Source organism: Castanea sativa, chromosome 10 (assembly GCF_040712315.1).
Source record: "Castanea sativa cultivar Marrone di Chiusa Pesio chromosome 10, ASM4071231v1".
In the NCBI taxonomy this organism is placed as follows: Eukaryota; Viridiplantae; Streptophyta; class Magnoliopsida; order Fagales; family Fagaceae; genus Castanea; species Castanea sativa.
The window spans coordinates 22,038,540-22,050,267 of record NC_134022.1 but is presented as its reverse complement, the minus strand read 5'-3'; the positions used below and the strand labels follow the sequence as shown (position 1 = coordinate 22,050,267).

The following is an 11,728-nucleotide window of genomic DNA, read 5'->3' as shown; positions in this document are numbered from 1 at the left end:
ATAAAGAAAGAGAAACAGTGGAGAGAAGTGTAAACATTGATACGCTAGCTTATGTGATCGATCTTGGTTCCTTTCTTTGTCATTGTTTTGCGTCTGTACACAGAGTATGTTTTCTGTTTTATTCTTCTTCTTTTTTCAATGTAATTAATAAGCTAACTTTTTCATTAGTCACGTGATCATTCCAGAGGAGAAATTCTTGATCTTTTCCAATCAATTATTGGCTTGAGTCCATAATTGAAAACCCTTAATGATTACATCTTATGTATTAGACACTTCAGATTGAATAATAGATTTGGGATCAAATCTCACCTACACTATAAAGAAATACATTAGTATCTTGGCCTAACAGTAGGGTTATAAACAAGCTGAACTGAACCAAGAATTAGAAGTTTAGATTGTTTATTTAATTTTACTGCGTTTACTTCGATCATGAGTCAAGTTGGAGCTCATCACCAAACATGCTTCAACTTTGTTCACTTTCCTGTTAAACAAGCTCAATTTTATTCATAAGCTACTTGATTAACTTGTTATTATCCCATATATAGTACTATCATGACAAAAAATTTGACCATTTCACAAATCTATACTAATAATTAATAAAGTAATTAAAAAGTTGAAATTACTTTATTTGAGCTAATTAGATAAAATTGTTTTTATTTAGGAATTTATACTAGGTAGATTCACCAGCCTAATGTTGTTACAAATTATATAAAAAATTTTACTACAAATAGTTTGTTTATATTATCAATAAAGTGCTGATAATGATTTGATATCATAAAAACTTATTTGAAAACTTACACAATACAATCTCAAGTCTATAAAAGTATATTTTTAGGCAAGTATAAATATAAACTCAAATTGAGCTTCATGTTCGTAAGCTTGTTCATGAATATATTGTTGTTATGTTTGAGTCTAAACTTAATCTTGAACTTAGCTTGCTTACTAAACATTAAGCAAGGATTTTTCCAAGTTGAGTTTGAGTTGTTATGAACAGCTCAATTTGTTTATAGTCATACCTAACGGTAAAGAAGAGAAATCAATATGAAGGAAATACTATAGATTCAAAACTTAACGTATCATATTTATAACACAAAACACAAAAAACAAAGAAAAAGAAAAAGTTTTATATCTGAATGGATTAGGTAAAATAGTTAAGCAGATTAAGGAACCATAACAAACCACTTGGTCCAATTATAATCAAACAATAATATGTGGATACAAAAAGGCAACCCATTCCATTTTATCTAAGCCTTTGCTTAGCTCTTTTTACTTCCTTGGTTATAATAACAAGAGAGAGGACACCAAGCAACCAGTGATTCAAAAAAAAAATGCAGGAACAAGTAGCAATAATAGTTGGATCAGGCACCTCTGGGCTTGCCATAGCTGCTTGCCTAAGCCAGCAATCAATCCCATACATAATACTTGAGAGAGAAGACTGTATTGCTTCTCTATGGAAGAAATACTCTTATGACCGTCTTCACCTCCACCTTGCAAAGGAACTTTGTGAACTCCCTTACATGTCTTTCCCTGCCTCTTATCCCAAATACGTGCCCAAAAACATGTTCACACAATACTTGGATGACTATGTCTCCCATTTCAAGATTAGTCCTATGTACCAAAGAAATGTGGAGTCTGCTGAGTACAATGAGGTTTCCAAGAGATGGTTTGTGAAGGCTAGGAATGCAAGTTCAGGTGAGGTTGAGATATATTGTGCAAAGTTTTTAGTGGTAGCTACTGGGGAAACAACGAACCCTTATATCCCAGAGGTTGAAGGATTAAACACTTTCACTGGTGAGGTTCTTCATTCTACTCAGTTTAAATCAGGGAAGGATTTCAAAAACAAGAATGTTTTGGTTGTTGGGTCTGGAAATTCTGGCATGGAGATTGCTTTAGACCTTGCAAATCATGGTGCCAAAACTTCCATTATTGTTCGAAGTCCGGTATAAAATTAATCTCATCTAACTTAGCTTTAATTTTTCTTTCATGGGTCATTTTTATGAAAACAAAAATTAGCTACAGTTCTTTAGGTGCTGTACACTTGTACTTCCAGTTGAATTCAACTACATGATTGAATTTAATTGAGGAATACACAACTTGAATTTTACAGTTATTATTCTATAACCAGCTTTGTTATAATATAACCATGCATAATGATTACAAATACCAAATATTAATTGGATTATATATGCAGATTCATATTCTCTCACGAGAGATGATGGACTTTGCCAGAATTATAGTGAAGTATTTAAGGCCAAGCTTGGTGGACTCCTTGATGGTCTTGCTTAGCAAGCTGGTTTATGGGGACTTGACCAAGTATGGGATAAGAAGGCCTACAGAGGGTCCTTTCTATATGAAAAGAATGTATGGCAAGTATCCTGTTATTGATGTGGGTACCTGTAAAAAGATCAAGTCCGGAGAAATTCAGGTAAAGAGTTTTGAGTGAGAGAAGGGTTGGTGCTTAAAAAAGATGTGTAAATCATATGTAGTTCATCTTCATGTGTAAATCATGTAATATAATATAATTTAATCTTCTATCTTTTAAGCTCCTTTTTTTTTCTCTTCATTCTTTTTTTTGCTTTGAATGCTTGTCTATTTGATTCTTCCACATATTACTCAGGTATTGCCCTCAGAAATACTAAACATAAGAGGCAATGACATAATATTCAAGAACGGAAAGTCACATCCATTCGACACAATAGTTTTTTGTACTGGATTCAAGAGGTCAACAAATTGGTGGCTTAAGGTAATGATACTATACTTTCTGTCTCATATAGTCATATTGTTAGTCTTTTATTTTATTTTATTTTGGAGTGTCCCAAAATATGGTTATTTTTTAAAAGTTAATAAATATAATATTAATAAGTTTTCTAATTTATCATTTTGCTTAAATGTCTGAAAGGATAATTATTTTTTACTTTTTTTGAGAAATGAAAGGATAATTCTTAGTTTTTGGTTTTTTCTAGTTTTATCTTGGTTTAAAAGAACAATAGTTTTAAAAATCTATACCTTTTAATTAAAGACATGTATTAAATGATGTTCTCTTGAATTTTCTAAAAAAAATTAAAATATAAGATGAATCTAAAAATGACTAGTAATATAAAATGGAATAATTATCTTAGAGAAATTATATATCCACAATATTTTCACAACAAATCATAAGTTGTAAGTTGTTACTGGTTATTATTTTTGGGATAAAAAAATAATCTCAGTAATAAGTTCAAATTTGAACTAATAATAGTACTTCTCATTATCTTATAGTAACTAGTAAGTGATGAAATTAATCGTGTTTTGGAAAAGAAAAGAGCTCAGGTTGCAAAAAAAAAAAAAAAAATACCATAACAAAAAGGTATGTGTTACCTAGTGAGGAATGGATTAGACATTGAGGTTTGGAAGGACCCATAGATTCCATGTGTGTTTTAAACCTAAAATCAAGTTTAAAGTGATTGAGGTTTAGCCTCTGATGGTGGCTAATGTACTTCATCAGCATTTTGGGAGTTGGGATGTGCGTAAATTGGTCCAATTTAATACAGATTCTATTACAGCCATTATAACAACTCATTTTACAATAAAACTTACATCCTAGTTTCTCTACTTTAACTACTTCAGTTAAATATTCTTTTTTTATTCTTTATCTACCATTTTTATATTTTTTATTTTAATCTCTATCTCATTTTTTCTGTACAAGAATAACTGCAGATCTACTGATACCACCACCACCCCCACCACCGTTGCACTACACATACCTGACACCACCACCACCACCAATCCACAAAAACCTACAATCCACCATCAACATTCAACACCAAACTGGCAAACTCAAACCCAAACCCACGGCAAACCCAGACCCATCAACATTCAACACAACCAATCATCAACACTCAACAACAAACCCAGACTCACAGCGAACCCACTGCCACCACAATTAGAATCCATCCAAAAATCAACCCCATAGGCACAAAAAAAAAAAAAAAAAAAAAAAAAAAAAAAAAAAAAAAAAAAAAAACACCTAAACGAAACTTGAGAGAGAAGCCTCGCAAAGAGGGAGGCGGAGGATAAAGCAGCAAATAAAACCCATCAAACCCAAGGCCCACAGCGAGCAAAACTCACAGCCACACACAACCCCACGGCCAACGGAATCCCACAACCCAAAACCCAATCTGAAACCCATGGCTACCCGATCTGAATATGAGAAAACAGAGTTTGGGAAAAATGAATTGCTCAGTCCATTCATTGATTAAATTCTATATTATATACAAGCTAACAGACCCAAAATACACGTGTAACTAACTTAACAAACACATCCACGTGTGAACACTAACTAGCACAATAGACTCAAGCATGTGTGAGACTAAACTACAAATGAATACATATAAAAGTTACAAGTTGTTTACTATACAATTGTTCACTACACTAGCTTGTCGTTTACTGAACTATTTCATCTCTAAAGCTCGAGGCACAACTCCTTGCTGATCATTTGATTCTTCTTGCTCTGCATCAGTTGGTGAGGCTGCACCATCATACTTGTGATACTCCCCCTCAAGATGGACTGAAGGAGAATATATATTGATCAGTCCCATCTTGGACATTAGTTCAGAAAACTGCTTGTAATTCAAAGCTTTAGTTAACACATCTGCTAATTGATGATGTGTTCTTACATGATTCAATCTAATTACTTTAGCCAACACCTTATCTCTCACAATGTGGCAATCAATCTCTATATGCTTGGTCCTTTCATGAAATACTGGATTGGACCCTATGTGTAGAGCTGATTGGCTGTCACAAAACAACAATGCCTCTCCATCATGTCTAATTTGCAAGTCTTTTAATAAATAGAGAATCCACACAATTTCACAAGTTGTCACAGCCATGGCCCTATACTCTGCCTCAGCTGAAGACCTTGATACAGTAGATTGTTTCTTTGATTTCCATGATACTAATGAGTCACCAATGAAGACACAATACCCTGTAATAGACCTTCTTGTATCTGGGCAAGATGCCCAATCTGCTTCACTGAACCCCTTGACATGAAGATCTGATTTAGCAGAGAAGAAAACCCCTCTTCCTGGTTCATTCTTCAAATAATGCAAAACCTTAACAGCAGCGGCATAATGAGGCTTCCTTGGCTCTGCAATGAATTGGCTTAATCTGTGTACTGCAAAAGTAATATCAGGCCTAGTAATAGTCAAGTACAGCAACCTCCCTACAAGTCTTCTGTACTGACTTGGATCATCAAGCAACTCTCCCTCATATTTGCTAAGCTTTAATGTATGATCCATAGGTATTTTGATAGGCCTGCACCCTAGTAAACCAGCATCTGCCAATATCTCTAAAGCATATTTCCTTTGACTTAAGGTAATTCCCTTTTCTATTCATGTTACCTCTAAGCCAAGAAAATATCTCAACTCCCCAAGATCCTTCAGTTTAAATTTCTGGTCTAACAAAACCTTAAACTCTTCAACCTTCTTTTTGTCATTACTAGCAATTAAGACATCATCAACATAAACCAACAACACAATAAAAGACTCTCCTTGTTGTCTGGTAAATAAAGAGTAGTCTGCCTTAGATTGAACAAAACCAAAGTCAATTAAGGCAACAAAAAACTTAGAGAACCACATTCTGGATGCTTGTTTAAGACCGTACAAAGATTTGTTGAGCTTGCAAACCAAATGTGACTACTCCCCCTTGCTGTGAAAGCCAGGTGGAAGAGACATGTAAACCTTCTCATGCAAATCTCCATGGAGAAATGCATTGTTTACATCTAGTTGACTAAGTAACCACCCTTTCACAGCAACAACAGCAAGCACAACCTTGACAGACACCATTTTAGCCACAAGTGAAAAAGTATCAAGATAATCCAAACCCTCCTTCTGTGTAAAACCCTTAGCAACAAGTCTAGCCTTATATCTTTCAATAGAACCATCTGACTTATATTTCACTCTATAAACCCACTTACAACCAATGGGATGCTTACCAGGTGGCAGGGAAGTAAGGGTCCAAGTGTTATTAGCTTCCAAAGCTTTAATCTCAGCATCCATGGCTTCTTGCCATTTGGGGTTGCCCACTGCTTGGTGATAAAAGGTAGGTTCTAGGATAGAAGAAATGGCACATCAAAAAGACTTGTAGGCAGAAGACAGGTTAGCATAAGACAAATAATCTTGAAGAGGGTGAGAAGTACCTGAGATGGGATTGGAAGAAATTGGAATGGGAGCAGATGACACCTGGTTACAATGGTAAGCTTGAAGGTAAGAAGGTGGCTTAGAGGGTCTAGTGGACCTCTTAAGTACAACAGAAGGCTAATTAGAAGCAACAAGAACAGTAGAAGTTGCATCAGGATCAGGAATGTCTTGAAATTCCTCATCAAGATCATGATGAACTTGGACAATAGTATCAACAGAAAGAGGTAAAGAAGATGAAGCGGGTATGGAGGAAGGAATATCAAGAGAGGGAGATGAAGGAATGTTGGGAATAACAGGCAAAGGAATCAAATCAGTACATTGAGAAGAGGCATTTGAAGAAAAGGGAAAAAAAGTCTCATGAAACACTACATCCCTAGATAAAAATACAGAATGGGAGTCAAGATCAAAAAGTTTGTAACCCTTGACATTGAAAGGATATCCTAGAAAGATGCATTTCCTTGCTCTAGGAGAGAATTTATGCTTGTGAGGATTGAGATTGGTTGCAAAACATAAACAACCAAATGTCCTAAGATGAGAATAGGAAGGAACCTTAGAAACAGAAGTTCAAAGGGTGTTTTATTATCAAGAAATGGGGAAGGCAGTCTATTAATCAAATAAACTGCAGTGAGAATACAATCACCCCAAAAAGACAAAGGAACATTAGATTGTATTTGCAAGGCCCTAGCAGTAGCAAGAATATGTTGATGTTTCCTCTCCACAACTGAATTCTGTTGTGGAGTGTAAACACAACTTAATTGATGAACAATGCCTTTGGAGTTGTAAAAATCAGGAATGTTAAACTCTAAGGCATTATTAGACCTAATAAATTTAATGGTGGTTCCAAATTGAGTGAGAATCATGTTGTAGAAAGATACAATTAATGCTTTAACTTCAGATTTAGCTTTAAGTAAGAAAACCCAAGTTGCTCTAGAAGCATCATCAACTATGGTAAGAAAGTATTTGTAACCATCAGATGTTAACACAGAAAAAGGACCCCAAGCATCCATATGGACAAGATCAAAAAGATTAGAACATTTATTATTATTAAAAGGAAAAGGAATCCTTTTCTGTTTTGCCAAAGGGCAAACAGTACAAGACTTATTACAAGAATTCTTGAGAAAAGGCAATACAGGACATAAGGACTGAACCTTTGCATCAGATGGGTGTCCAAGTCTTGAATGCCAAAGTGAAATCAGATTATCAGAATGTGAAGAGGAAGAAACAGCAGTGAATGTCTTGAAACTCTGCTTGGAAAGGAAATCAGTGAGGGAAGTAGTGGCTTGAGATAAGCTAGAAGCTTGTAACAGGTATAAACCATCATGCATGTGACCCATTCCAATCGTTTTCCAGCATGTAAGGTCCTGTATAAAACAGAATTTGGACAGAAAAACAAGGCATATGGGTTGAGTTTTAGTCAAAGCACTAACTGATAAAAGATTAAAGGTAAAGGATGGTACACAAAGGACATTGGTGAGGGTAATGTAGAAAGAAAGCTGTATGGTGCCAATATGTGTGACAAGAGCAGCCTCCCCATTGGGAAATTCAACCATGGTATTTGAGATTTCAGTATAAGAAGTTAAGAATTGCATGGAACACACTATATGATCACTAGCACCAGTATCAATAACCCATGTATTAAAATCATAAGCTCTCCTATTAACAATCTTAGCAGAAAATACTGAATGCTTGAAGTTAATAGGATTACCTGCAACCACATTAGATGGACAAGCTACAGTATTAGCCACATGAGCTTCTTGACCTTTTGGGTTTTGCTGAGTAGAGCAAGAACCAAGTAAGGCAAGAAGCTGCTAGAATTGATCATGAGTAAAAGCAGGAACATGAGATGCAGAGACAGCAGAAGTATGATCAATCATCCCAGTAGATGCATTGCCTTGAAGCAAGTCCAAATTGGAAGAGACTTGATGAGCAGATGCATTCTTATTGTTCCTGAACTTGAAGCCTGGTGGAAAACCATGAAGTTTATAACATTTATCCACTCTATGAACTAGCTTCCCACAATGTGTACACAAGGGTCTCTCCTTCCCTTCAGAATTCTGACCAGAAGTGCCAAAATTCTGTGATTTTGTAGCTAGGACAATGGAATCAACTTTGATAGAGCTTCCTACAGATCTTTGCATCTCTTCTTGAATGACTAAAGAGTATGCCTTGTTGACTGAGGGAAGTGGATCCATCAAGACGATCTGAGTCTTCACTTGAGAAAATGATTCATTTAGTCCCATGAGAAACTTCATGACTGCTTCCTTAGCTTGAAGAGTTGTAAGCCTTTGATTAATCCCACAAACGTACTTTCCACACGTACACAAAGGAAAGGGACTAAAGTTTTGTAGCTGATCCCACAACACCTTCAGCTGAGTGAAGAAATCAGTAATAGATTGTTCCCCTTGATGCAATTCAGCAATCTGCTTTTGGATATTGAACACCTTAGGTCCATTCCCTATACAAAAAGTGTCCTTGAGATCAGTCCAGATATCCAAAGTTGTATCCCTATATATTATGCTAGCTTGGATCTTGGGAGAGCAAGAATTGATAATCCAGGTTCCAACCATATTGTCTGCTCTAATCCAAGCTTGCACTGCGGAAGGAGAATCCACCAATGGCGAAGAGATGGTTAAAGAACCATCTATGAAGCCAAGCTTGTTCTTGGCAATCAATTATTTCCTGACAGACCTTGCCCAAGCAGGGTAATTTTCACCACCAATCAAAGGTTGTGAAGTAAGCACAGCACTAGGATTCTCTCCATGGTGTAAAAACAAAGGATCGTTTGGATTATAAGAATCTTGTGTTGGAGAAGAGGTCTCTGAAGAAGTGTTTGTTGTGGTAGTTTCAGTAGCCATTGAAGAAGCTTGAAGTAGCTTGATCAGATCAACAATGGCGTCACGAATTAAAAACTACAAGAAAATTTGATGAAAGCGTTGAAGAAGTGAATGAAGAATCAAAGAGAAAGATCAGTGAAATTCCCAAAATGAAAGAACGAACCCCAGAATAAGAGAAAGTTCTAGAAGCTTTGATACCATATGGGAAAACAGAGTTTGGGAAAAATGAATTGCTTAGTCCATTCATTGATTAAATTCTATATTATATACAAGCTAACAAACCCAAAATACACGTGTAACTAACTTAACAAACACATCCACGTGTGAACACTAACTAGCACAATAGACTCAAGCACATGTGAGACTAAACTACCAATGAATACATACAAAAGTTACAAGTCGTTTACTATACAATTGTTCATTACACTAGCTTGTTGTTTACTGAACTGTTTCATTTCTAAAGCTCGAGGCACAACTCCTTGCTAATCATTTGATTCTTCATGCTCTGCATCAGTTGGTGAGGCTGCACCATCATATCTGTGATAAGCCCACAGCCACCAATCTAAAACCACCGCCACGCCAATCTGAAGCCCACTACCACGGCCACCCAAAGCCGATCTTAAGAGAGAGAGAATCCTCACCATGAGAGGAATAGAGGAGAGAGCGTGAGACAGAGAGGAGAAAATATTGAGGAGAGAGGAATCTAAAAAGTGAGAGGAAGAGAAAGAGTGTGGTAGATTAAAAAATCAATTTTTTTTTTTACAAAATCATCAACAGGAAGAGCATCAGCAGCATCGGTAGCTGCAAAAATTTCTTTCTATTTTCCGATAAATACCTACTCTCCTTATTTTACACCATCAATTTGCAAAAACATCCCATCAAATTATCTATAATACACCCTCTTTTATTAAAATAAAACTTTTTCACATTTTTTATTATTATTTTCCTTAGCCATACACGGCCCACCGCCTTAACACACATCACTTCTCTGAAACACTCTCTCTCTCTCTCTCTCTTCCTTTTTCTGCTTCTTCTTTCTACTTTCTTCTTCTACAATATTTTTCTTCTTTAGCATCTTCTTTCTTTCTTCTTCTTCTTTTTCTTTTGCTATTCTTTCTTTCTGCTTCTTTTTCATTTCTTAAAAAAATTCTTTCTCTTTCTCCCCCTCTCTTTCTCTATCAAACCAGTGCTCTCTTCAAATCTGAAAAAATAAAAAATAAAAAATCTCTCTTCCAAGCTTCCATGGCTCAATACACTCACACTCTCTCTCATGGCAACAGCAAGCTTAGGTTTTGGGTTGATTTGTATTTTGTCAAATGGGTTTTGTTGTGTTTTATTTTGAGTTGGGTTTGTGATGATTTTCATTAATTTTGGGTTGATTGTGTTTGGATTAAATTGATGTTGTAATGGGTTGGTTGTGGTGGTTGGTTAGTTGTGATGGTGGATAAATATTGGTGGTCGGCTTCTTCTTCTTCTTCTTCTTCTTCTTGGCATTGAAGAGTGGGTGAGAGAGAGTCTGACAAGGCAAGGGAGAGGAGAGAAAAAAATAAAAATAAAATAACCATATAGAAGCTACAGTAACCGTGCATGAGAGGAGAGGGAAAAAAAAAGTGCGTAAAATTTGCAACTTTTTTTATTTTGTACTAACTGGTGCGATTGCTCTAAGGTAGCATATATGCAACCTTTACTGTAACTGGGATGGAAAAAAATTTTGGTTTACAACCCCGAGCATGATTTTAAGGATTTAGTTGCTAAAATAGCAACCGGGGGGTTTTTACAACCCCCATTGCTAGTGCTCTTTGACAAGAGAGTATGGATTGGTGACAAAATTGGTACTTTTTCAGTTTTAAAAATCTACTAATTAGATTATCAACTCTCAAAGATTTAATCAAGAGCGTAGTAGTATATGGAAAATGCTCTTTAGAACTAGCAATTGAAGAAGGGTTTTTTTCTCAATCCAAAATTGAATGAGATACTAGGACAATCATGGAAGCATATGAAGATGATGAAAAGCCTATTAGGTGGGAGGTGACACACTGATGCAGATTGTTGAGGACGTCCGAGCCATGTTAAGGCACAATTCTTCAACCAAGTGCAAATTCAACTGGGTCCAAAGAAATGGGAATTGAGCAGCCCCTAATTTGGCTAGTTGGGGTTTTTCTCACTCAGTTCTTGTTACTTTTTGTCGTTGAGTAAAAGTTCAAAACAGGTTCCGAAAGACAATCCACTTTTAAAAATAAATCTTCAAAGTCTAAACTATAACAAACACATGCTAAAACTACATGGAAAAAGGAAGAAGAAGAAGAAAGATTTCTTAGTTCTTAATTAACAAATCTTTTGTTTTGTGTAGGGGGGTGATTATCTTTTGAATGAGAATGGGCTTGCAAAGCCCAGTAATCCTAACCATTGGAAGGGAAAGAACGGGTTATACTGCGTTGGGCTACTTCAAAGAGGGTTTTTTGGAGCTAGCACTGATGCCCAAAACATAGCCAATGATATCAAGTCCGTTGTGTAATGTCCTCCAAAAGGGAATGCAAAGAGAGGACACAAGAAAAAACAGCTATTGTGATATATTCTTGTTTTGTTTGTTGCTTTCGTTGCATAAGTGCTGTGAGAAAGCGATGCAAAGCAAGTGAAACTTTTACAAGCACTTTTTTTTTTTGATTGGGAATAAGCACTTTTAAGAATAAAGAAAGAGGACAATCGAGAAGTCTTAAA

At 35.8% G+C, this 11,728-nt stretch overlaps 1 protein-coding gene across 1 annotated transcript; it reads left to right on the top strand.

The window, feature by feature from the left end:
- Window positions 1-1,317: 1,317 nt before the first annotated feature.
- Window positions 1,318-11,677, top strand: LOC142614082 (putative indole-3-pyruvate monooxygenase YUCCA10). Its single transcript, XM_075786626.1, has 4 exons — window positions 1,318-1,940; window positions 2,192-2,425; window positions 2,618-2,743; window positions 11,361-11,677. The coding sequence occupies exons 1-4, from the start codon at window positions 1,329-1,331 to the stop codon at window positions 11,523-11,525; spliced, it is 1,137 nt and encodes a 378-aa protein (XP_075642741.1). The 5' UTR covers window positions 1,318-1,328; the 3' UTR covers window positions 11,526-11,677.
- The last annotated feature ends 51 nt before the right edge of the window (window positions 11,678-11,728 follow it).

Bases quoted from the DNA above. Each gene is read 5' to 3' on its own strand.
- LOC142614082 (XM_075786626.1), top strand. From the start codon at position 1,329: ATGCAGGAACAAGTAGCAATAATAGTTGGATCAGGCACCTCTGGGCTT. The intron at 1,941-2,191 runs GTATAAAATTAA...TTATATATGCAG, and splicing joins CCATTATTGTTCGAAGTCCG to ATTCATATTCTCTCACGAGA. The intron at 2,426-2,617 runs GTAAAGAGTTTT...CATATTACTCAG, and splicing joins TCAAGTCCGGAGAAATTCAG to GTATTGCCCTCAGAAATACT.